Below are 27500 nucleotides of genomic sequence, written 5' to 3'. Positions count from 1 at the left end.
GGTCATCAATTACAAGACTCTCATTAATATCACTATTTGGTCAGATCTGAATGGTACATCTATGGAGAGTCTGGCGAACTCTGACAAAATAACTTTTAAAAAGATGTAGAGGGAGCATGTTTATTTCATTACCTATATCATATCATATGTCATATTAAGTTAACCCCATCCTATATGTCGAACATTCTCAGACCAAAATAGTTATAGTCTCAAGTTGAAGATTTTTTGACAACTTGAAGGTCCTCTTATCATATTATTTATAAATGAGCTAAAATGCATTCTAGTCATAAAAAAATGTGCGTTATCATTGTGCGTCAGAGGTGATCTTAACCCAAAATGGATTCCTATTTTGCAATGTAATATTTAAATTATACAACGCGCAGAATATACAAAGTGCTCTAGGCTGCTACACAGACAAGGACAATAGGTAGGAAACACAAAACACAATTTAATACCATCACTATTGCATTTGGCTCAAAGTTAGATCGAGTATTTAAATACGTGTTTCATAATATAAGTGAATTAATGAACCAATAAACATATTTATATTTTTAAAATGAGCTTTATATAGCGCAATATCTACTGAATGTGCTCAATCGCTTTACAAGGGGTCCCTGGTCAACAGCATCATTTAACATGTAGGACGGGACATGACGCCTGTTAGGCGATATTACAATTTTTCGGACAAAGACAACGCTGTTAACGGCCAGGTACTCATTTTATACCTGAGTACGGTGAGAGAATGTGAGTAAAGAGTCTATTCCAAGGACTCAACTGTGCGCCGAGCGGGAGGCTCGAACCCAGGACCTTCCGATCCGAAAGCGAGTGTCATACCACTAGACCACATAGCCGCACGAGTTGGATCGAGTATTTAAATACGTATATCATAGTACAAGTGAATTATTAAATCAATAAACATATTGATTGCGCCTCTATTATCCATACGGTTAGATGTATCTAACTATTTTCTTGAATCTAAGACCTATATAATACATTTAGTCACAGTGATACTAAGCTGCTAGGCTGTAAAAAAGTAATAAACAAAAATGTAAAGTGGACGTATCGAATATTTCGCTGTCGTCGACCGGGTCCTTTAGTAATGTATTTATGATTTCATTGTTTTGTTGTTTGTTTTTTTTTTTTGTTTTTCTTTTGTTTTTTTTTTTTTGTTTGTTTTTTTTTTTTAGCTTTGTTGGTTTTTTTTTGCTGTTGGTTAAATAAGGGTTTTGACCTATGTTTGGTTTTTTTTTTTTTTTTGAAGCCGTTATATTCATTTCTGTTTATAATATATTTAATCTTGTTTAAACAATCACATGTTGGAGGTGTCAACCAGCATCTATTTCCCGACTGTCAGTAACAGGCAAAAAAAAAAAAAAAAAAAAAAACAAACCCAAAAACCCTCAGCTTCTGTCTGGCCACTTCGTTTAACATTTAGCAAGGTCTTAGAATTGCAGTCTTAGTAAAGTCCCCGTCCTCTTGCATGACTTAACATTCTCCATCTTATTACAATGCGTGATACAGACAATCGATTTAGGTTTCTTTGGTGTCTTTTGAGTAGACTGACGGAATTGGATAGGAAGCGAGGGTGGTGGGGGGGGGGGGGGTCATGTGAATGTATCATGAGCTATCTGCTGGCATTTCTTTTCTTTTCTTTTTTTTTTTTGCGATATAATCATAATTATCATCATTCTCTTCTTCTTCTTCTTCTTCTTCTTCTTCTTCTTCTTCTTCTTCTTCTTCTTCTTCTTCTTCTTCTTCTTCTTCTTCTTCTTCTTCTTCTTCTTCTTCTTCTTCTTCTTCTTCTTCTTCTTCTTCTTCTTCTTCTTCTTCTTCTTCTTCTTCTTCTTCTTCTTCTTCTTCTTCTTCTTCTTCTTCTTCTTCTTCTTCTTCTTCTTCTTCTTCTTCTTCTTCTTCATCTTATATTATTATTATTATTATGATAACTACTAATACTACTATTACTACTACTACTACTACTACTACTACTACTAATACTATACTACTACTACTACTACTACTACTACTACTACTACTACTACTACTACTACTACTACTACTACTACTACTACGACTACTACTTCTACTACTACTACGACTACTACTACTACTACTACTACTACTACTACTACTACTACTACTACTACTACGACTACTACTACGACTACTACTACTACTACTGCTACTACTACGACTACTACTACTACTACTACTACTACTACTACTACTACTACTACTACTACTACTACTACTACTACCACTCCCATTACTACTACTTTAACATCAACTACTCTTGCGTTTACTACTGCCACAACCACTTCAACCATTTCCTGTTATCTCCCGCTCCTTAGTCCTCATCTTAACTTAATTTGCTTTCAACCTATCTCCACCTCTTCTTTCCCCGAAAACATGTTTCATTAACTTCCTTTGAATTCAAGGAGAAATCCCCATAAGAACATGAACATTTTAATTTCCATCTTGTTACAAGTGTCCTCTATAATTACATAATACTCACAAGAGATGTTTGGAAGCGGTAGAAGAGGTTGTCAACTCTCCAAAATCAATATTCTTTACTTAAAAATCATGTACCTTAATCATGTTCACAGATGAGAGCCACTGGAGATTATGCACTACAATGAAAACTAATCAAGATCAACAAACATTGTTCTTTTTTAATAACGGTATTCTAAATTTAGAATAATTTGAAATTGAGTTCGATTTGACATCCTAAATATTCAAGAATTTTATTTTTATACAACATCCCGCTAAACAAATTTTCTGAAGCGAAAGTAAAGAATATCAAAGCTTTGCCACACTGGCTTTTACTGTTATTATTTGACATGGTTTTGTTCAATATGTTTGTATGAGAGATAATTCGAATTAATCATGTAGGACTTGTGCCGATGTCCTCTAATAAAACATTTTTGGGAACATTGCAATTAAAATGTTATCTCAAACGTCTTTCCATTTAAACAACCCTCAATATGAATAAAAGTTACTTACCCGAAAGACTTCTTTCAATTGTAATGTTTGAGAATCGTTGAAAAATATAATTCATGTTGGTAAATGAGTATTTGAAGTCATAACTTTCTAACCAAAATGGTGAAAAATATGTTTTTACAGTGAACCACAATGCTCAACTGAAAGCTACAAATTAATGGGAAAATGAATTAAGTCTCTTGAGATACAATATTATGGAGCACAAAATTAGAATAGTTGAAATTAAAAGTTTTGCTTTGTATATTCTTTTTGGAGGATATGTTTTTTGTTATATGCATTCTCTTATGAAACGAAAATGAAACCAAATTGGTCCACAGAATTCCGATCCTGTGTCTGTTTGCATTAAATGTTCTCTGGATTTTTGTCATTATCGTTAATTACTCTCAATCCCTTTTTGATTAAGGTCCCCTAAAATGGTTATCCAGCGGAACGAATGATAATATAATTTAATTAGAAAGATGAAATCCCCTGGTAATGCTGAAAATTTGCATCAAAATGAGTTGATTTGCTGGGCAAATATTATTTTGTATGGTTCTAACTTATAAATATTTAATTATCTGAATACCAAGTCACAGGATGATAATAATAATGATAATAATAATAATAATAATAATAATAATAATAATAATAATAATAATAATAATAATAATAATAATAATAATAATAATAATAATAATAATATTTTTATTGTCGATGAAGGCAATTTTTTATGTGGTTACAGTTTATACACAATATTATCAATAAAACATGGGGTTCATTTATACCGAGCAGAATACATACAATTTCTTAATATTATAGCAACAGAATTAACTTTTTTCAACTCCAATCCTCCTCTCCGTGCAGCAGAATAATAAGATAAGATAAGATTCCCTTTATTCATCCCAGTGGGGAAATATTTCTTTAGGGTCTATTCCAAGGCGTCAGCCGCAGTGCAGCGCCCCAAAGTGAGCTAGGGCGAGGTGACTTGCTCAAGGCCACACAGCGCGGCGGGTGATCGAACTCGGTACCTCTCGGGTAAGAAGCAAAGACCTTACCTCTGAGCCACGCTATCCCATATCACGACTGAGAGTCTGGTGAGAACACAAAGACATGCCGATGCGTTCATCGTGATCTTATCTATTTTTTCGGTGGAATTGTTTTCTGGCCTTTAATGGTTTTGATTTTTTTTTTTTTGGGCGGGTAATTCCGTAGTCGGATGGTAATTGGATAGAACGAGTTGAGATGAGCACTAATTTTGGTTTCTTATCATATTTTTAATGCAACTTAACTTTTTACTGTCCAATTTATCCAGACATAATACCGTTAAGACACAGTAGGTCACCTATGATAATTTGCAGGTCCATAAAACATATTCTTATTTTAAACACGAATTCGCTAAAAAGACGATTGGAATAGCTATCAGAAATCATTCACCATCCCGCTAATATTGATGCTATGTGGTCAGGTAAAGTACTCACCGGTTATTATCGCCAGATGAATGATATCAACATACACAAATCTATGTGTAACCTAAAAGGTTTATGGTCTGTTAGATGGACTCATTATAATATATAATGTAGGTTGGGTCATTGACTTCCTTTCTGTGGTAACAATAAAATGTGCCCAGTGTAAAAACAATACCATAGATTGTTACGTGCCTAATAATCAATTTTCTTTTTGTACAAGAGTTACTAACTCCCTTGGGATCTCAATCACTGACTACGAATTACGAATTCCACTCCAGTGAACTCTGTATGTTTCAGTACTACTTGTATAAATAATGTAAAAAAATAATTCAGAAAGTAGAAAATAAAATGTATCAAAAGTGCTGTTTTGAAGACTAGTTCATGTTTGTAACCTGCAGGCTTAAGTTTGAGTCTCGTTGTTAATAACGCAAAACTGAATGTTTGGTAGACCCCCTACACTCCCTGCTAACATTCTCTCACTGTGAGGTCACCGGATCCGGTGTTTTTCACTGTTTTCATAGCTTTAATCAAACAATAACAATAGCTAAGCTAATCTAACGCAAGGTACTTTCCGTCATAGTTAACAAACCCACCTACCCAATCAGTGCTCGGTGGACAGGTGGGTGGGGTGTCAATAAATTCTTGATTGCACTCGACATCAGTCCGGGTCTCTTTGTCTGCAAAGCGAGTGCTCTACACAACTGAGCGATTGGGAGCTAACGCCATAATCATTTATTTGATAAAAAAAAAATGAGGTAAGCGCGTTGTCTGTTGAACAAAAAATAATCTCCTTAAGTGCGCATTGGCTCATCCTACATGTTCAGTTTTCAGTTTGGAGTCCCAAATATAAAGAAAATTTGAGCAGATTTTGCCGATTTTGTCCTAAATTAAGCCTCACGTTTCTATAGATAGTATGCAGATGTTATTGTTTTTGCCATCCGCGTTTGTGAGTTGTTCTCACTAAACTGTATTAACCAGACTATAAAAGTTCATGGTTACACAGAGTTTGTGTGTTGTCGGTTATACTTCCGGATGGCAATGTTGTGAACTCCTTGGCCAAGCGCATTCTATCTATATATCAGTAAACGCTCAATTGTTAAAAAGGTTTACCAACATCTCAACCCCCCCCCCCCCCCCCTTTCCAAAAAAAAATAATAAAAAAAATAAAAGGTAACGCTCTGAACTTGCGAACCAAATTAACAACGTAATACATTTTCACATCCCTGTGTTCCAAACACTTGTGTAAAATCGATAAGTTCAGTGGGTTCTTAGGTTAACCACCGTTCGTTTCAGAGCCGGGTCTGGGGTGAATTTGAAGAATTGATTTTAAGGAGTCCTGAATGCTAGATGTGGGCCAATGATGAGGTAAGTCCAGGGCTGAACGGTCCTTTTCTTTGTGCTTCAAGAACAATATAGAGGGAGGGGTGGGGGGGGGGGAGAGAGCACAACAACAACAACCACTACCACCAACACCAGCAACAAAAACTGCTACAACAAAAACAACAAAGGAAACACGATTTTAAAATAAACAAAACAACATAGAAATTAAAAAAAAAAATTAAAAAAAACAGAAAAAAAAGTTTAAAAAAAAAAAAACTTTCCCGAAAATAGTTGACCTTGTTTAAAGTAGCCAAGTTCACTTCATTGTATTGATTGATTATTGTTGTGCATTTCAATCAAAGATCCTCATAATAATGACAAAGGTAATGATTATGATGATGTTGATGTTATTGATAAGGATGGTGATAATGATGATGATAATTATGGTAATATGATGACGACGACGACGATGACGATGATGATGATAATTATGATGAAGATGATGATGATGACGATGATGATGATGATGATGATGATGATGATGATGATGATGATGATGATGATGATGATAATGATAGAGAACTCCAAAAATAATGGTGATAATGACATTTTTAGGAGTTTAAAACGACTCAGGAGTCTGAAGGACGAATTAATACTAGTAGTATCTATTAAACATTTTGACAAATTCGTACTTTATAACACGATAAAATCCTGGCACTAAGACTGCTGGTTCTTGAATAATAGATAAGGAGTTGTCCATCAGTGTCAGCTATAATAAGGAGACCACTCAATCAACGATATGGACGTATCAATGATGATAGATATCACCCATTCAACGATACTCCCGGGGAAAAGATTATATAACCGTTAACATATTATATGCATTTTAATATTGCAATATTTTTGTTGTGCAGTTCGTGAATAACATTATGAATATAATGGATTTTAAGGGTTGACCATCTCACAATTTTAATGTAGTTTCAAATTTATTGGTATTGCTTTTATTTTTATAACGTTTACGGAGTTTTATAGCCATTTGGCATTTCGGTACTTATTTGACAATTTTCTCTAGAATAACTTTCAATGTTTGTTTCGTTATTGAAACGGTGATGTAAGTTTTTGCCCCATTATGTTTTTTCGTTTGCTGCGGGATGTGGTTTTGCAATTTACATACTCATAATCAGCACGAGTCCTGAAGCTAAAGTTATTTACTCTTGAATAACTATGCTATTTCATTCAATAGACAGACATAAATATAACGGCAGTTTGTCCCATCGTATCAACACGCTATAATGGCAGAATGATCCAGATTCCATAAAGTGGTTTTTAAATACGAGTGTGAAATTTTAGTTTTGTTGTCCTTTAGTTAAGCATAAATACGTAACACAAATCTGAAAGTTTTGACATCAAATTCCGTTTTCAGCATTTTGTCACATTGACATAAAACCGTTTTGAGGTTGTAGATCACAAATACATTTTATTTAGTGTTGGCCAGAAAAAATGTACTTCACCTATCCATCGATTCAAAAAAACGTAAACTTATTCAAAGGAAAATCCCAAACTTGGTACATCCAGCGTACTCTGAATAAAAATCACTTTAGAAAAAAATTAATCCAGAAAACATTTGCTTCAAATCTCATTAGATAGATTCAAATGAAGCTAAACTTTTCAAAAACTTCAATGAAATCTCAGGTCTGATAAAATTTTTTTGAAAATTAAGTCTTACGTCCAAAGAATCTGACGTGGTTTGAATTGAATATTTTCTGACCTAAGAGAAAAAATGTGTTTGTCCAGAGAAGACCAGGTTGTAATTGAATTCCAATCGATATTATTCAATCGAAAATGACGAGACTCAGTTAAATATCTAACATTCAATTTCACGTTTAGGATGTTAGTTCTAAATGGTTTATTTTTATTTTTTTAGATTGAATTTGCAAAAGAAATCATGCATAAGAAAATAAACTACGATATTTATTTAAGGGGGAGCGACAATAAAAATGATGAATTTTGACCCAGTTTGCTAAAATTAGATTTTGGTTGGATGTTGTCATGTGACCATTTGTCTGCATAAAAAATTGCATGAGAACTTCATGTTCATTTTTTTCCGACTCAAAATAACGTATTTTGTGACCCATAGTATGGTTAAAACCTGCCCATTTTTAGTTTCAGTGGACTGATTTCATGAAAGAATATCAAATAGTCTTTATAACTAAATAAAGGCAAAAACATATCAATGAAAAGTAGAAACTCTCCTCTATCTTCAACAACCAATCACTTTGTTCTTAATTATGTCATGTGGTCACAATCCAATCAGAGAGCGAGAGGAGAGTTTTTCCCTAAACTCGTTTACTTTGACTTTAAAATGCGTTTTTCTCAAAACTGCAATTTTCGTCACTAAAAACCTATCTCCTCCCTCAGTTTTCAACCATTCTTCTTCAAACTTTCTACAAATGAGTCTCATACAAATACGCAGGTCCTCTAGGACCCGGACTTTTGAAAAAAAAAATATTATGTAATTTTTTTCAAGGGGAATAATCGAGTAATAACTTTGAACTTAATTTTTAAAGTTTCTAATTAAAAAATTAAAAATCGGGTTTCTAAAGCCTTTTTATTTTTATTTTTTCTACCTCTGACCAAAATATTAAGGCAATCGGGTGATAAACAAAAAAGCCTTTGACTTTTTAAAATTTGTTGTTTATTTTCCAATATGGCGTCGTTTCCATAGCAACGGGCAACTTTTTTCGAAATAAATTACATGCAATTATCCTTCCCAAACATATACATTATGACTGTGCATAGAAGTTTAGGATATTTCATCAAATAAAAAAAATGACCCTTTCGTGTCGCTAATAATGATAATAATAATAATATTACCTTGGCAAGAATAACGTGAACTCTGACTGATTCTAGTTTTTCTACCCAAGTAAACCATGAAACAAATTCCTATCAGCCCATGCCACATCAGATTCCTACCTTACTTCAAATAGGAGATGAAAGAAAACGTTACTAAAATGAATGAAAATAACTTCGCTCGCCCTTTAAAAATGTTTTTAGACTGCTTGTTAAGTGATTGATTCTCACTTTTTTCTCTCTTATATATTATGAACGATTAACGTTACATCCAGTATTGTAAGAAAAAAATTACAAATAAATAGTGCGAACATTTATAAAATATATAGCATTTTCGCAGATTGACCATGTTCTTTACACTTCTCAATGTTTTATTTTATTCCTCCAACCAGGCCATATGCAATCATATTTTAATTCATTACAGTACAAGTCGCAAGTAAGGCGTCCTTTTCGTATTAACACTCTTACAATATCTGTAATCAGGCCTTTCATTTCACCTGCGTCAAATTGGCTAATGTGTATAAAAAGTGCATTACCCAAGGACATGGCCTTAGTACCAGAATTTCACTGTTACCCATTTGGCCACTGGTCCCACTTAACGTTGACTTTTGTGATAATATTAGACACCGTAATGATGATCCACCGAGAGTGATCTGGCAAGTATTTTACATAAACACATAGCACCAATATATTTGTTTATATTATTTTTTTTCTTTTCAGCCCATTGTTATCTCAACAAAACAGCGCAAATGACACCATAATTTGAGTTGAGAGACTAATACAAAGTTAACCCTACAAGTGCCAACACACAATAACAACAAGAGGAACGAAAAGAGCTCTGTTTCCCAAAGACGTCTCCGGGCGAGATGGAGACGCACAAACGATTACTGAACATCTTGCCTTGGCTTCTCTCATTGTTCTCCAACATCTTATGTTTACCGTCCCAGATTCGTGTTGGTAAGATTTATTATCATTTTTTGTTTCACGATTTCTATATGTGATCCATTCTAAATTCTGACGATGCTAAAAACTTCAATAACTTCTGCCACCTCCTCTTTTAACAACAACAACAACAACAACAACAGCAACATCAAGTGGTATTACTACTACTACTACTACTACTACTACTACTACTACTACTACTACTACTACTACTACTACTACTAGCACTAGCACTACTACTACTACTACTACTACTTTACTACTACTACTACTATACTACTACTACTACTACTACTACTACTTACTACTTACTACTACTACTACTACTACTTTCTAAATACTACTAACTTTCTACTACTACTATACTACTACTACTACTACTACTACTACTTACTATACTACCACTATTATTATTATTATTATTATTATTATTATTATTATTATTATTATTATTATTATTATTATTATTATTTCATTATTATCATCATCCTCCTCAGAATCATCTTCATCCTCATCATCACCATTACTACTACTACGACTACTACTATTACTACTACTACTACTACTACTACTACTACTACTACTACTACTACTACTACTACTACTACTACTACTACTACTATTATTATTATTATTATTATTATTATTATTATTATTATTATTATTATCATCATCCTCATCAGAATCATCTTCATCCTCATCATCACCATTACTACTACTACGACTACTACTACTACTACTACTACTACTACTACTACTACTACTACTACTACTACTACTACTACTACTACGATTACTGCGACTACTACTACTACTAACTACTACTACTACTACTACTACTACTACTACTACTACTACTACTACTACTACTACTACTACTTTTATTATTATTATTATTATTATTATTATTATTATTATTATTATTATTATTATTATTATTGTTTTTTATTATTATTATTATTATTATTATTATTATTATTATATATTATTATTATTATTATTATTATTATTATTATTATTATTATTATTATTATTATTATTATTATTATTATTATTATTATTACTATTATTATTATTATTATTATTATTATTATTATTATTACTTTTATTAGACGTTTCGTCTCTCATCCCCCCCCCCCAACCCCTTCCTTCCCCTCCTTTCTCATGGCGTCTAAAAGCCTTTTAAATTTTAAATATCTTTCTTCATTTTGAAGGTGTGTTATATGAGCCGGATTATGAAGGAGAATGGAGGGCTCTAAATTTGGCAGCCCAAGCGGTGAATATGGACGATCTTCTTGACGGAACACTTTTGCTCCTTGACAAAGACACAGTCGCACCACAGGACAGTTTCAGTGCTCAGAGAAAAGGTTACAGACATTTTGCTTAAAGATAATGCTATAGCTTCCGGAACCTTAAACTGTAAAAGATTTAAATTTAATAAAAATAACAGTCTCAAATAGAAAAGACCAATATCATTAATAAATTTTGAGCTCAAAGCCTTTTCAGAGTTTATATGGAAATACTTAATGTTATATTATGGTCAATTTGATCAAAACTAGGGAGGGGGGGGGGGTGGGAGCTATGTATTTTAAACCTTCTTCGTTGAGGCATACTTTTAGTTCAGCTTAAAAGATTTGTCGCCCTTCTTTAACGTTTTCTAAAACAAATGGTTCGACAAATGGATGATGCCAAGTCTGCAAAGATAGATCATCATCAAGCCCTACTGCAACCTCCTCGTGGTGTCGAACGGTAACAGGTCAAGCTGGCCAACTGCAGAGGGCGACAAGAATAGGCAATGGCAAACCATTATTGTAACTTTGCCGAGTTAACTGCATGAATAAGTCCAAAAAGTTAAACGGTGACAGCGTAAAGGGGAGCGTGTTTTCACGGAAGACTGCTGCCTCGCTCGGTTGGGAGCGTGATGTTCGTCAGGTCACACCGAACCGTCAGCCAGTTACTAGGCGAAATAAATTTAACAAATGTGACAAAACCAAAATTGGGACATGGAATGTCAGGACCTGTGCCCAAAAAGGAAAACTAAACAACATTCTGAAAGAAATGAAACGGCTCCAAATAAATATTCTTGGCCTGGCAGAGATGAGATGGAAAGAGCAGGGAACCATGTCAAAACAAGAAAACAACATGACATATAAGATCATATGGAGTGGTGGAACCTCTTTCCAAAAAGGAGTAGGGATGATCTTAGACCAAAAATCAACCAAATTTTACAAAGGGCACGTAGCAATCTCAGACAGAGTTTTGCTGGTTAAGCTAAGAGGACCTGTAGTTGACACCAATATTATTCAAGTTTATGCACCAACAGAAGAGGCGACAGATGCAGATATGACAGAGTTTTACCATTCACTAGACAAAGCAAAACGAATGTGTAAATCACAAGAAGTCCTTATGGTAATGGGGGACCTAAATGCTAAGATTGGCAGAGGCAGAGATGGTGACATAATCGGACCACATGGACTCGGAGACAGAAATGAACGAGGAAACATCTGGGCAGATTGGTGTAGAACAAATAAATTAATGATTTCAAACACCTGGTTTCAACAACACCCAAGAAGAACCTGGACATGGCAATCACCAGGGGACAGAGCAAGGAACCAGATAGACTTTATAGCAGTATCATCAAGATTCAGAAATGGCATATTAAATTGCAAAACCTACCCAGGCGCCGATGTAGACAGTGACCATGTCCCAGTTGTTTGTACAATAAGGATAAAGTTTAAAGCTATTCAGAGAACAGCTGGTAGAATAAAGAGGGATTACAGGTTATGCAAAGACAATGGCATACAAACAAAAATGAGAGAAGAATTTGAAAATGCACTCATGATACAAAGCCAAAGTGAACCTGATAATGAAAAATGTGAAAAACAATTTGATATATTCCAAAAGTGTGTCAAAGCAACTACAGAAAAGCATTTACCAATAGCTCAAACAAACAGCAAAAAGGAATGGATGACAAATGAAATTCTAAACCTATTTGAAGAAAGACGAAAATGCAACAGAGGGTCTGCAGAATACCAAACATTGAACAACCACATTAAATCCAAATGCATCGAGGCACACGAGAACTATCTAGACTGGAAATGCTGCGAAATTGAAAGAGAATACAAACCCAACCCCCAACAAGCTCACCAAAGAATAAAAGAACTATCAGGGAAAAGGAAAAGCAAAGCAGCAGGAAGTTGTATCCAAAACAAACAAGGGGAACTGCTATTTGAAGAACAACATATAGAAAGCCGATGGGTAGAATACATAGGCGAACTGTACAATGATCCAAATAGAAATGAACCACCACTGAAATTCAAAGAACCATTAAGCGGACCAAACATCACCAAAAGTGAAATTGAACATGCCATGGAACGAATGAGGGATGGTAAAGCAACAGGCCCTGATGAAATATCTGTAGAGGTATTAAAAAGCCTAGGAGATCTAGCAATTGATGAACTTCACATATTATTCAACAATATATACAATACTGGGAAAATTCCAGAAGATCTCTGTAACTCTATTTTCATAGCAATACCAAAGAAAGCAGGTGCAGTCAGATGCGAAAATTTTAGAACTATAAGTTTAATAAGCCACATCAACAAAATACTGTTGCGTATAATTATCAACAGGCTAAGGAATAAGATTAACCCCGAAATCGCAGAAGAACAATATGGATTCCAACCTGACAGAGGGACAAGGAACGCAATATACCTCCTCCGTGTTTTAAGTGAAAGAGCTATACAGGTTCAGACCCCACTATACCTCTGTTTTGTCGACTACAAAAAAGCTTTTGATAGAGTACGCCACGAAGAAATACTAAAACAACTGCACTCCATTGGCGCTGATGAGAAAGACCTCAGACTCATGCAAACATTATACTACACCCAGCAGGCATCTATCAAAATCGGAAACTCTACAGGAAATTCCATTCCTATTAAGAAAGGAGTCCGTCAAGGGTGTGTTGCCTCACCAGATCTGTTTAATCTATACCAAGAAACAATCATGAGGGGCATAAATAATATGGAGGGAATAAAAGTGGGAGGTCACAACATAAATAATATAAGATACGCAGACGATACGGTACTCATTGCAACATCAGAAATCCAACTTCAAAAGATTGTTGACAAAGTGGTAGTAGATAGTGAAGCCAAGGGAATGGAAGTGAATATCACCAAAACGGAATGCATGGTAATACAGAAAAACCCCGAAAACAACAACACCTGCAATATAACGATTCACGGCGAGCAACTTACCAACGTAGAAAGTTTTAAATACCTAGGTTCAATAGTGACAACAGATGGAAGATGTAACCGAGACATACGAGCAAGAATAACTCAAGCCAAACAGGCCTTCATGGACCTGGGAAACATTTTGAAAAACAAACAGATGTCGTTCGGGATTAGATTCCGAGTCTTGAAGTGCTACGTGTGGCCAATCTTGTTATACGGATGCGAAAGCTGGACTACAAATGCAGAAACACAAAAGAACATTGAAGCTTTTGAAATGTGGTGCTTGAGAAGGATGCAGAGAATATCGTATACTGCACACAAAACGAACGAAGAAGTGCTAAAACAAACATACCAACAAAGGAAACTAATGCCCTTAATAGTGGATCGACAACTATCCTTTTTCGGACACATAGTAAGGAAAGATAAGAATGAATACCTGGCAAGTTGTGGAAAAATACCTGGTAAACGCGCCCGGGGGAGACAAAGAAAAACACTCATAGACCAACTGAAGGGCTTCACCAGCCTAACAATCCAAGAGCTGTTTGAAAAGGCAAGAGACAGGGAGGAATGGAGAGAGATAATTCATGCAGTATCCGAAGCCTGGACCAGGCATGGAACCTAGAAGAAGAAGAAGAAAACAAATGACTGAGGTTTGCATAAGTCGGTTACATGTTATATATAAATAGAGTTACCATATTCAGGTCTGGGTTTAATGGCCGAATTATATCATTGAAGAAACATTTATATGAGAAAAACTCCTGAGAATGAAACCTATCATCATATTTGCCCTATTTATGCAATTATGGATATGAATATCAAGGTTTAAATTCTTCATCAAAAATCACACCGATATCTTTCTCTGCTGCTGTGACAGGTAGTAAATCAATACCAACTGAGTTCACGTAGTATTCATAACAATGGATATTTTTCTACCAACATGTAAGATGATACAATTTTAACAATAAAACTTTTTTTTTCCAATCTGCAGACCATATAAATAAAAAATAAAGATCAGTCTGAAAGAGTTCCCGTTTAATTTATTTTTTAAAAAAAACCAACCTACTATTTTGAATTTATAATGTGGGAAAGGTCATTTATATAACGCTACGGGAGATAATTTTATGATATTTTTTGAAAGATGTAATTCATCTATAAGGAAAAATATCCTAATTCACAGAAATGTGTCATTTTGGAATAATCAAAAGTTTGAGACAAAAAATTAAAATTCAATTGATATTTTTAAGAATGACATTGAAAAAGAACTTTCCAACATAATATTTGATTTCCATGAATAATGTAATATATCATTGGATATTATTTGGGTTTTGTATATTAATTAATTCAACGCCTGGAAAGCATAAAGTCGGGCATGTCAAGTGAATGTAGAGATAATTTTCAACGAATATTGACTATGGTACTCATTTTATTATTAGATAGTAGTATTAGATATTTAATACTAAACATTATCAAATAAACAATTAATGTTGTTAATATAACTGATAGAATGTATTTAAGCATGAACGTTTCATAGAGCATTTGAAGGTTTTAAGAACTAAATAGCTCTTAAACGATACGATACGATACCAATGTATATGACGTCATGTCGACAGAAAAGTAATTTAAGTAAGCACTATTTTTACCTATTGCCTTTTTTGTTATGAAAATTATCTTAATAAAAAAATGATATATCTATATCTATTATTTCATATGAGAACCAATACAATTAAATAGGAATATTTTATATGAAATATTGTGGTGTTCGTGGGCTGAGGATTAACTGGTTCAATATTCACTTTGGAAAATTTTGAGATATTACATGCGTTACAATCAGATTTTAAAAGGCTTTATCTGACAAAAAAATAGTTCAAATCGAGAAATTGACGCAAGAACTATGTATAACAGAGTGGTTGAAGTTTAAATATAAATATTTTTTAAAAAATATTTAAATCAATTTTTCTGAATTTGAACAATTATGGAGAAAGAACCAGTTAACCATCAATCCTCGAGATGACAAAATGTGAATCCCGTATAAGGTAAAATTTAATTTGCTCTATCGAGCAAAAATAAAAAATTAAAAAATACAACTGTTGTTACTGTAACAAAACAAAATTTACATTTTGGATTAACCCCACTTAGAGTAAGCTTTTCAGCATTCGCTTTATCTGACATGATACCGGTCTGATGACATGGGTCACAAAGATTTATATATTTATTACTACTCCCAGTTAACAAAGCATTAACTTTCCTTTTGTTCCTTACTTTGTCATGCCTGTCCATTAGAGTAATAGATACCATAATGTCAGGATTTACAATTTTTTATAATTTTGTTGTCTCTCATACTTGGTCGTTTGTCTTTCTCTTGAGATTAAAAGCAAGCTGGGTTTGTTGCGATAAATGGATCGTTATTATATTTAAAGATTTACTTTCCATTCTTTTCCCGGATACGGGCTTAAATCAATACGCTATGATTTAAAAGCTAGGGTTTTATGTCAAAATGATGATAAATATCTCCGCGCAACCCCCTTTTTGCCATTGCTTGTAAGTAATCCATCCATTAGGAATGATTTTATTTTTAGAATACTTTATTGGAGAGACAGTAGAAACCAATGCAATGAAATATAGAGATTTCTAATTGTAATATTATAGATATGTTTAAAATGGATTTACACGCACAAGGACTCTTAACAACCTCAATTTTTGCCCAATGGCCTTTAAATGGTATTAACTCGGACTTTTAAAATGTCAATTAATGTCACATTGTCTCAAAATGGTGTAAGGTCCGGTTAAACCATATTATTATGTCGTAAAGGAATATTAAAGTTAAAATAATCATAAATGTCGAATGTTATCAATTGTCAATTCAAGAAATTGTATTCATTCTCAACCATCAAGCACCATATTTTTGGCTATATATTATTCAATATCTAACATATCATCCAGCTACATGGTTTCGTATAATGACACTTGCCTTCGGGTCGGAAGGTCCTGGGTTCAACTCGCGCTCATATCGGTGCATTGTTGAGTCATGGAAAAGGCTCTTTACTCACATTCTCTCACCATACTCAGGTGTAAAATGAGTGCCTCATCGTTGTATTTGTCTGAGAGATAGAGTAATATTGCTTAACAGGCGTCAAGTCTCGTCCCACATAATAATTACGTGTTTTTATTGGTTGGTGACCCCTTTCATAAAGCGCTTTGAGCAAATTTAGTTGATAATGTGGTTGGTTAAAGCTCAAGTTTCGGTTTATCTAGTTTAAACCACCCCAGCATGACAAGTTAAGAAATAAATCTCCACTAGCGTACTTGGAATCTTAAAATCTCTATATTTCAGAAAAAAGGAAACCAAGAAAAATTATATAACTTCGTTGGCAAGTCGATTATATCCACAGGAAGTGCGAAGACAAATATTGTCAAAGCAATCGAGCTTGTATTTTAATGGAATGAAAAACAAACATCAACATTAGGATCTGTTTGTGTTTGTTGTTAAATCTTTTATAAATAATTATATAATTTGTTACCCGATGTTTTTAAACGGTATTATATCGAGATTAACCAAAATACTTGAGATGGAATTTACGATTGAAACATTTTTCTCATTCAGATCTAGTTTACAATTCACGCAATTTGAAGAGAATGCGTTGATATTCTTACTTATTTACTCCTCTTTGGTGTTTAATAAACACATAAGGTCGTCGAGAGCAAGGAGCGCCAATGTCTTTTGCCAGCTTCCAGACCGCACCCCAGGTCCAATCAAAGAATGTCATATCTCTTTCCGACCGATCTTCTCCATGTTTCCTGTGTTCTTCCTCTAGTGCGATTACCCTGCGGTGTCCATCTGAGCCCTGTTTTCGGGATTGCCTTCTCCTTCACCCGACAAACATGACCAATCCATCTCCATCTTCTTGATTTGACTGTTTCAGAAATGGGGGTCATGCCAGCTTTTTGTACATCTTTCGTTGATACCCAAAAAATGTGAAAGATTTTTCGGAGACATGTTGGAAGATCTGGATTTTGCAGATGACATTTGATATACTTACAAGAACATAACGGTGTATATATCACAATAATGTCATTCTGTGACAGATTTGTTTTCTAAATGACAAGTATTTTCTCATAATATTATTGTCAGAATTTCCTAAGTTCTAAGCTGGAAGTCCATACCCCTATTGTATTTGGTAAAAAAATGATTAGTTGTGTGCATTCGTTCGGGATTGAGCCAGTCGATTTCAGAGCCTCTTTCTATGGGTTTTGTTGGTGGCTTTCCTCAATCTAAAAATGATAATTTACCCAAAATCTCATATCTATAAAATATAAATCTAATGTTTAGCATTTAAACCACCTAGAGATAATACCATTTAGAGGCGTTAGATTACATTTATTGGTAAAAGTAAACAAACAAAATAATGTGAGGTTCAAATGATCCGAAATAGAATTAAATTTGATAATAGATATTCGATCTAACGGACTTCTAAACAAAACATGTTCAAATGGTATTTTACTAGACAAATAATCTCTCCTAATGTGAAAGCATCGCCTCATATTGTGGCTTTTATTCGTGCTAATACATAGAGAATACATACCCAAACGGCCACCTTTGTCGTACATTTAAGAATATTGGTGTGCGAGACACATTATACATTTTATATTAAGAAACACTCTCTATGTGAGCTTTCCCATACTTTTAGGAGATTATTATTTGAACGCTAAGAACAAAACCGGTCCGTCCATTGACCTTCATCGAAAGTGGACTTTTTAATTAATGTCAGGCAACACGGCGTATACGAGTCTCAGACCATAACAATGTTCCTACCCAATCCTGAGTGAAGTTCTGAACGTGTGTTTCGATTTAACCAAATTAAATCCTTTATATTCCTCAACAGTATGTCGGATGTCCAATATCGGGATAGCCGCCATGTTCGGACCCATGTCATCCCTGTCGGCAGCTCACGTAAGGTCCATATGCAACACTTTTGAAATCCCCCTGATGCAGTGGCATTGGATGCCACGGGACAGCAAGGACTACTTTTCTATCAATTTATTTCCGCATTATTTGACTCTCAGTAAAGCTTATAAAGAAGCCATTGAATATTGGAAATGGGACAGATTTACCATCTTATACGAGAGCAATGACGGTAAGTCTGCTTCTTTCCTTTTTTTTTGTTATTGTTGTTGGCTTTTGTTTGTTTTATTTTTGTTGTTGTTTTTTTTGTCTTTGATTTTTGCTTATTTTCTTGGGGGGTTTTGGGGTTATTTTTATTTAACCCATTTAAAATCCCAAGGTAACAAGGTGTGTGTAGTAAAGAGATTAAAAATAAAGAAATGAGCCCATAAAATCATCTTGCCTCAAGTGAAGATGGAACCTCAGACCTGCAGATTAAAGTAACCAGGAGGTGTGACATTCCGTCGTGGTGGGCTAAATTTCTGCATTGTCTGGCACTATTTCATAAATGCCTTTTCAGAATTTAATTTATATCAGTACCTGCTCCCTAAATTGGATAATTTTAAAGTAGCGCAATTGAGCTGTTCCCCTTTTATAATATGAATATGAGCCAATCTCCTGTCAGAATGGAGCCTCCGTTGATAGCCTGAACTTTCCCTTAAAATTAACACATACAAAGTTACGAGAACCAAAAGAAAGTGAAAAGTAATTATCGGTTGTGTCAATCAAAGAAACAAAATATTGCATTGGTTGAACCATTTTCACTTTCATTTTGGTGGTGGGCGTATTGAACATGCCCTATTTTAGGATGTCTCGGGCTGTGAAGTCAAAGGTCAATCCAATATTGAATTTTTTAGAGATGCGTTAACTCAAGCAATAATGGGTGTCGAAACTTGTAAAAGATGGCCCACATGTAAAGTTCTGTTGTTGATGAACAATATTTAAACATTATTTTGAAAATAAAAGACCTATAATAAATAAGAGCATAAACATATTGATTGCACCTATTTAAACGAGTTAAAATGCCAAACATTCCCTTAAATTAGTTAGGACCACCCGATTTGTCGATAGCAGATGGACTATTTTATACGGCTGTGCTATGTTTGAAGACACATTTATAAACCACTCGACAAGGAAATAGTAAATTAATACGAAGCTAAGTGTTTGATTTAAAATCAAAATACAATATTGTACAGTATGGATTGTGACAGCATTGTCGGGTATATAAATGTGAATGGTGGTGTTCGAAGCTCAAAGAAATAAATAACAATGTGAAATTGAATGTAAGCTTCAATTAAATATACGAAAACATATAAAATGGGCGTTTCGGGTTTCCCCTTTATCAACAAAACAAGATGAATGAAGCACGCATCTCATTCGTCTGTCGTGTTTCAATCTTCCTGTTTTGTTGATAAAGGGGATACCCGAAACATTTTATCTGTTTTCGTATAATTAAATGGGCTTAAATTCAATTTCACATTTTTATTTATTTGTATATAAATGGAAAATTAAGGAGTAGGCACTCGTGTTAGAGACGAATCTGAAAGAAGTGTGTGATGAGATAGTGCCAGATAAACCAGAAAGAAAAATATATCAATAGAGTAATCTCTGTGGTGTAATGCTGGCATGTCTGACCGGTAGAGGCAGGACATAATCTGATATTCGATCCCCAGACGAGCCAGGCTCATTTATTTATTTATGTTGTTTTTTTTTTTAATGGTCTTATCTTTTATTTCCATCCTGCTCTATCCGGAACTGTTTCATACACATCCTTTCAGATTTGCACATGCATGGTATTATCATACAGAGCGAAATATAAGATATACAACAGCATGGGTGCCTTCTATGAGTAAGACGCGTCTCATCTATATTAAAAGAAATAATGATTTTATTACTCATAAAAAATTACTGTTGTTTAATGAAGGTAATTTTTGCTAGAATAAGTTCCGAGTACTTGTCCACATGTATTTTATACTGCTTTGCGGGGCGACAGTTAAATAGAGCAATCTCTTTCCACTTAATTAAATTTAATGTGTGATCCGATCTACTATGTGATATCAGTTAGGAAAATCCAATACATGATAAAAAGTAAATCTAAATTTAAAATGCTTAGAAATATGAAATTTCATGTTGCTCTTAAAATAACAAATGCTTTTCCTCCTCCTCCTCCTCCTCCTCCTCCTCCTCCTCCTCCTCCTCCTCCTCCTCCTCCTCCTCCTCCTCCTCCTCCTCCTCCTCCTCCTCCTCCTCCTCCTCCTCCTCCTCCTCCTCCTCCTCCTCCTCCTCCTCCTCTTCCCCCTCCTCGCCGCTTCCTCCTTCTCCTCCTCTACCTCTTCTTCTTTTTTTTCTTCTTTCTTCTTCTTCTTCTTCTTCTTCTTCTTCTTCTTCTTCTTCTTCTTCTTCTTCTTCTTCTTCTTCTTCTTCTTCTTCTTCTTCTTCTTCTTTTTCTTTTCTTCTTTTCTTCTTTTCTTCTTCTTCTTCTTCTTCTTCTTCTTCTTCTTCTTCTTCTTCTTCTTCTTCTTCTTCTTCTTCTTCTTCTTCTTCTTCTTCTTCTTCTTCTTCTTCTTCTTCTTCTTCTTCTTCTTCTTCTTCTTCTTCTTCTTCTTCTTCTTCTTCTTCTTCTTCTTCTTCTTCTTCTTCTTCTTCTTCTTCTTCTTCTTCTTCTTCTTTTTCTTTTCCTCTTTTTTTTTCTTCTCCTATTTTTCTTTTTATTATCCTTTGTTATTTAGAAACCGAGATTCATCACGTTCAATGTTTATACATTATACTTATAAAAGACAATTGTTAAACTCACATGCCTACAGGTTAAGTTATTTTTTCCTACACTAATCTGATTCTCTCACTTCTAGGGCTAACCCGAGTCCAAGAAGTTCTGAAGACGTCCGTAGACTCCTCGGACAAACCTCCACAGATTACTGTCAGATTGATGGAACAAGTCAATGGAGATTATGTCGCTTTGTTGAAGAAACTGAAAGACGAAGGAGAATTCAGATTCATCGTGGATTGTAGCCTGAAATCTGTTTCAAAGTTTCTTAATGCAGTAAGCACATATTATAAAAGGGTATCCATAAAGTATTTCCCTGGTTTCAAAGACTTATTATTCTTAAACCGTTATAGGTATTTTCACCAGCTTTCATGGAAAAGCGATTCATTTATTCCCAGTAGTCATAGACCCACAATACATCACCAAATTTACCAAAAGCAACATAGACTTAAAAGACCTCATTTTTTTCTCCGTCTATTTCGGAATAGTAACAGTGCAAGAATAATCGCTTGGTCGACGATCATTATGTGTCTCAGCAAATTTAGATTATCCTTTCGTTCCAAAAAAAAAAAAAGGTCGTTACCTTTAACTCATTCAACCCTAACACCGACTATATCGTTGTTTACCCGTGTTACTTTTACCCCATGCCTATTTATTACATTTTTCTGAGAAAAATCATAGGCGTGGTATCAAAGCTAATGTTCTTAGTTTTTAGATGTTTATGATAGTTCAATTAATAAAACTATATATGCATATGTTCATTTTTAATATATTTTTTCCAATTTTTAAAAGTAACAAAGTCTCTAGGATTGAGTGAGTTAATGGTCTCCAAACTGAGCTAGGATTGCTTGTTGAGCTTTTGTCGCACTTTTGCCATTCCGAAATAGAAGGAGAGAAAAATGAGGTAGTATTTTAAGTTCAGGTTCATTAGCTAGCTAAATTTGGTGAAAATGGCGAAAACCAGATGCATTTATTTATATTAGTTTTAGAAAAAGAAGTCTTTGAAATCATGAAAGACTTTATGAAAAGTGTGTATACACAATTACACCTTTATGTATCAGATATAAGCAAGAGACAACTTCTCTTAATTCAGTCTTTCACGCATGTCAAAATAATTGTCTCAAAGCTGAATTTTGTAATAGTGAATCAGATGCCAAAAGAAGAATATTAAGTTTAAATTGACCAGAAATTGAATTTTTTTTATCACTTTAAGAATTTGTATTCTTAATCCACAATAAAACATATAAAATGACTCAATTACCTTTTAGGCAATTTGAATTCATTTTTTTTTATTTTGCATCTAAATCACCGCGATGTTAGAATGTTCTTTAAGGTAGTGAGTGACAATTGTAAATAAATAAGGGGCTATATCATGTAAAATAAATAAAATTGAGCTTTTAATAGAGCAATATCCACTAAATGTGCTTAAAGCGCTTTACAAAGGGAAACTGACCAACAGTAATGCGTAACAGATAGAACGAGACATGACGCCTTTTAGGGGATATTACAATTTTTTCCGAAAGAGAAAACGTTGTTAACGGCCAAGTAATCATTTGAGAACTTAAGTGCGGTGAGAGAATGCGAGTAAAGAGTCTTTTCCAACAATGCGCTGAGCGAGGCTCGAACCAAGATTCAAAAGCAAGTGTCATAGCACAAGTTCATATGGCCGCATGTAGGAATGATAAACATTATGTATGTATAGATCTCTGTGATATTTCTTGTCAAATAAACAGTTCAATTCTTAATGTACATAGAAATATATATATATATATATATATATATATATATATATATATATATATGTATATATATATATATATATATATATATATATATATATATATATATATATAAATGGATTGGTTTATTAATCAACAATACATAGCAAAATGATTGGATTTTTGTTTAATGATCTTGGGTATGGTTAAATGCATAGTAACTTGGAAATCTTCCTTTAAATGTTTCAAATGACTTGAGTCAGCTATCGATCATATTATGATGTCTTAGCTATGCCCTTATATGTTTTAAAAGCCTCAGTGTAAAGGTTTACAGGTCAAAGCCATGCAACCAAAAATATTTGGTAGCAATTGTCATAATTTATTATATATGTTCCATCACAATTTCTTTTCTGCAGGCTCTCAAATGTGCAATGACGTCGGAGCTATTCCACTATTTTTTCACAACACTGGTAAGACTTCATAAATACAGATATATATATATATATATATATATATATATAATATATAATATATATATATATGTGTGTGTGTGTGTATGTGTGTGTGTGTGTGAATGAGGTTGTGTTAAAATGTCGCTATCGGAACATTCGCCACAAATATGCTCCAATAATAAGTTATTTGGAAAAATAACAAAACTATGGCCCAATTCATTTCCACTAATTTCTCTGGGAAATATTATAATAAAAAGAACAGAAAATAAAAATAAATACCCCCCCCCCCCAAAAAAAAATAAAAAAGAAAAAAAAGAAAAAAAAATCCTGACGATCCAGCACCAAACTCACAAGTGATAGTAATACACTGAATGAATATGTTTTGTTTGTCTCAAAACTCTTGCTTGTCTCGTTTAATTTATTTTCAATTCTCAAAGTCAGTTATTTTATATAACAGTAAATTTGAATTATACATCATATTGCATTATATTATGTATCTTACAAAGTACTCAAAAAAAACAAGAGCTTTAGCTCCGTTAACTTTCCTTTATTAATCACTTGATATGGATTAGGCAACCTACCCGGAGGTCACGTGTTCCAGACTCGCTGTCATTTTCCAGTATATTCCGTCAGCAAGAAATTTATCCATTCTTGCTCAATTTGCCGCGCAGCAATGCAGCTGACCTGTGGATCATCTAGATCAATATTTGTTTTGAAATATACCCAAAATACGATTCCTCCTTGCGATGAATAAATGGAATTTTACTTATTTGTTCTGTTTTTTTTCTTCCCCTTTTGTTTTGGTTTTAACACATTGATATTACTGGCAAAGGGGGTGGGGGAGGCGCGCCAAGTTGTTCAGGCATTGTACTGTAACCCGGAAGGTCCCGAGTTCGAGCCTCGCTTCAGTCACTTTCCTTTTTTTCCCCTGAAAAAAAATAAAATTATATCACCTCGAAAAACAAGGGTTATTTCTGTTGTCGTCTGACATTTTTGATGGGTTGTCGATATTTATGGAAATGTCTAGGCGACGGCATCATCCGTGTTGCCGCGGAAGGGTGTAATTATTTTTATTTTGTTTTCAATGGAATTGTTTTGTTGTTTTGCTCATGAAAAGATATTTAAATATAATTTGACTTACATGACCCTTGTGATATGTTATTTTGATGTGAGATGAAAAAGTTGTAAATTAAAATTACTAGATCGAATATGCGAATATTTAACTGCTAGATACTGTGGTCTTTATGATATTTACATTAAATTATGTTGTTTTAACTTTAAAGTTGATTTTCTCAAACTAATGTTATTGTACCCAGCTACCTTTAACTAACCATATCTTAAAAACTAGTGAAGTTACTAACAAAATTTAAAGACATCATGACCAGGCAGGGATTATTGCAGATTGAGGAGGGGGGGGGGGGGGGGGGGGCGGGCATTTGGTATATTTTCATAGGCCAACACACAAATCCTGGTTCAAATTTTATTAGATTAAAATCGAATTTTAAACAAAGGTCTCACCCGACGCAATGTCGTTTACAGACGATAGGTATCTTATTCTGATGTATCCCGTTCATCACACAGGACCTTGGTCTCCTTGACTTGGTTGCCTACTCCCATGCCGGAGCCAACATCACGGGGTACAGACTTATTGATCCTGATAGAGCAGAAGTGAGCATTAAGCGATCTAGTTGGTTAACGAGGTCACGTGGAGACCTGTCACCATTGATGGAACACAACGATATACCGGTGAGTCATGGTAGCCTAGAAATTATTGTCACTGAACATTTCTTTTTTTTTATTATCAGCTTTTATTTGGCGCAATAGCCACTCGATAGTGTTCTCTAGACGAATTACAAGGAGTCCTAAGATTCAATAATACTAACATTAAAGGGGGCAGCGTGGCTCAGCGGTACGGTCTTTGCTTCGTACCAGAAAGGTACCGAGTTCGATCACCCGCCGCTGCGATGTGTGGCCTTGAGCAAGTCACCACCTCGCCCTAGCTCAATTTGCGGCGCTGCACAGCGGCTGACGCCTGGGTTATTCCAGTCTTCCCTTGGAATAGACCCTAAAGACAAATTTCCCCTATGGGATGAATAAAGGGAATTATTATTTTAAAACAAATTATTATTAATTATTTATAACGAGATATGGCACTGTAACAATAATATTTCATCGACAGATAAGTATCATTCTAGTCTCGTCTTACTTGTTAAGTGTGACTGTTGGTTTTGGAACTTTTGTAAAGAGCCTTGAGCGCATTTCGTTAATATTGCTCTCTATAGAAGCTTGTATTTTTGTTTTTCTTTTTCTCGTGTAAAACATTTCTTTATTATGGCATACCTAACGGTTTGAACTTATCTAAGAGAGCAATGATAATAACAAAAAATGAAGTGAGTAGGAAAGTGCCAGAAGAAAACAGAGAATAAAAACTTGGCGGCCGCGATGTGAGCGACCTTACTGGTACGACAACTCTACCTGGACGCGGAGATCGAGACTCTATCGTATGAGCTATCCACGACCCCGTGGTAGAGGCCCCATCTCCCCGGCCAGGCGGAGTTGTCGTACCAGAAAGGTTGCGGGTTCGAGTCCACATCGCCTCCGCGAAGATTTTATTCTATTTTGTCTTCTGGCACTTTCCTACTCACTTCAATTCTTGTTATTATCAACATAAGTGCCTGCTCCACTCACTTTTTCTGATTTAAAAAGAGCGAGGAGAGTGATAAAAATTGCAAACATCTTATAATGATTTAGAATTTACTGACTTTTCTTGCCTCGTTTTTAACATAGGCAATCCTCCTTTAGATTTGCTATATTCATTAAATTAAATGTTGATGCCAAAGTAGTACCTTTGTAACCGTTCTTGTTGCGTTGTTGGTTTTCCTTAGTTCTCTTTTCAATTAGGTTTCATGGCCATCGATTGCGGTTTTCACTCACTGATGGCCTTGTCGTATGACACCCACTTTCGGATCGGCAGGTCTTGGGTTCGAGCCTCGCTCGGCTCACATTTGATTCCTTGGTCGCTCGGCGCACAATTGATTCATTGGAAAAATGCTCTTTACTCACATTCTCTCACCGTACTTATGTGTAAAATGAATACCTGGCCGGAACAAAACGTAAAATCGCCTTACAGGCGTCAGGTCCCTTTCTACACGTTACGTGTCGCCGTTGACAGGGAGCCTTTTTAAAGCGCTTTGGGTACGTTTAGTGGATATTGCACCGTAATTGTATATATATATAATCTCAAGCTCAAGAAAGATAATTTAGGGCAGCTCTCAGGGTAATTTTTTTTTTGAATAATCAACAACCAAATTTCGAAATCTTTCGCATAGAATTTTAAGAAAAAGTTATACGAATAGACCAAATTAAACTTCATCTTAAATGTTGACAGCTACGTATACTAAGGTAAAATAAAATTTTTAAATAATGAGTTTAAGGCAAATTTTAGTCTTACGCTAGAAACCTACAAAGCTAGAAGGCTGATTTTCCGGGCTCAGTCATGTGAGCATTTGACACGAAGAAGTTAATAATTTGGGCTTGCTGCTTGAAGGTGCCTCTCGTTAGATCAAGTTAGAAAATATCACTCCGATCATTATTATAAATGTTGAACTCAGCATCTCAAATTTACAAAGTCTGTAACTTCACTTATCTTTCTGTTATTTTTCCTCATTTCTCAAACTAAGATGGGTTAATGCCGTAGAGTAAAAACCACGATCATAATTATATATATATATATATATATATATATATATATATATTGATGGGGCGGTGATTAGTGTTGTTATGTAATGACATGTTGTAGTTTAGCTTCTAGTACCCACCAACATATATATATATATATATA

General features: G+C 34.4%; 1 protein-coding gene across 5 annotated transcripts in view; it reads left to right on the top strand.

The window, feature by feature from the left end:
• LOC144968384 (glutamate receptor ionotropic, kainate 2-like) overlaps positions 1-27500 on the top strand; it is a 159577-nt gene that overhangs the window by 105098 nt on the left and 26979 nt on the right. For all 5 annotated transcript variants that reach the window (XM_078906674.1, XM_078906676.1, XM_078906677.1 and 2 more), the window contains 6 exons: positions 9333-9569; positions 10769-10921; positions 18667-18918; positions 21575-21765; positions 23624-23677; positions 25241-25405. In XM_078906674.1, the coding sequence (XP_078762800.1) occupies positions 9479-9569; positions 10769-10921; positions 18667-18918; positions 21575-21765; positions 23624-23677; positions 25241-25405 (906 nt within the window). In that variant the 5' untranslated portion in view covers positions 9333-9478. The remainder of the gene's footprint in view (positions 1-9332; positions 9570-10768; positions 10922-18666; positions 18919-21574; positions 21766-23623; positions 23678-25240; positions 25406-27500) is intronic.

This window comes from Berghia stephanieae, chromosome 3, assembly GCF_034508935.2.
Source record: "Berghia stephanieae isolate SIO BIC M18660-M18661 chromosome 3, UCSD_Bste_1.3, whole genome shotgun sequence".
Taxonomy (NCBI): Eukaryota; Metazoa; Mollusca; class Gastropoda; order Nudibranchia; family Aeolidiidae; genus Berghia; species Berghia stephanieae.
The sequence above is the reverse complement of the archived record's forward strand: the minus strand, read 5'-3'. Positions and strand labels throughout refer to the sequence as shown.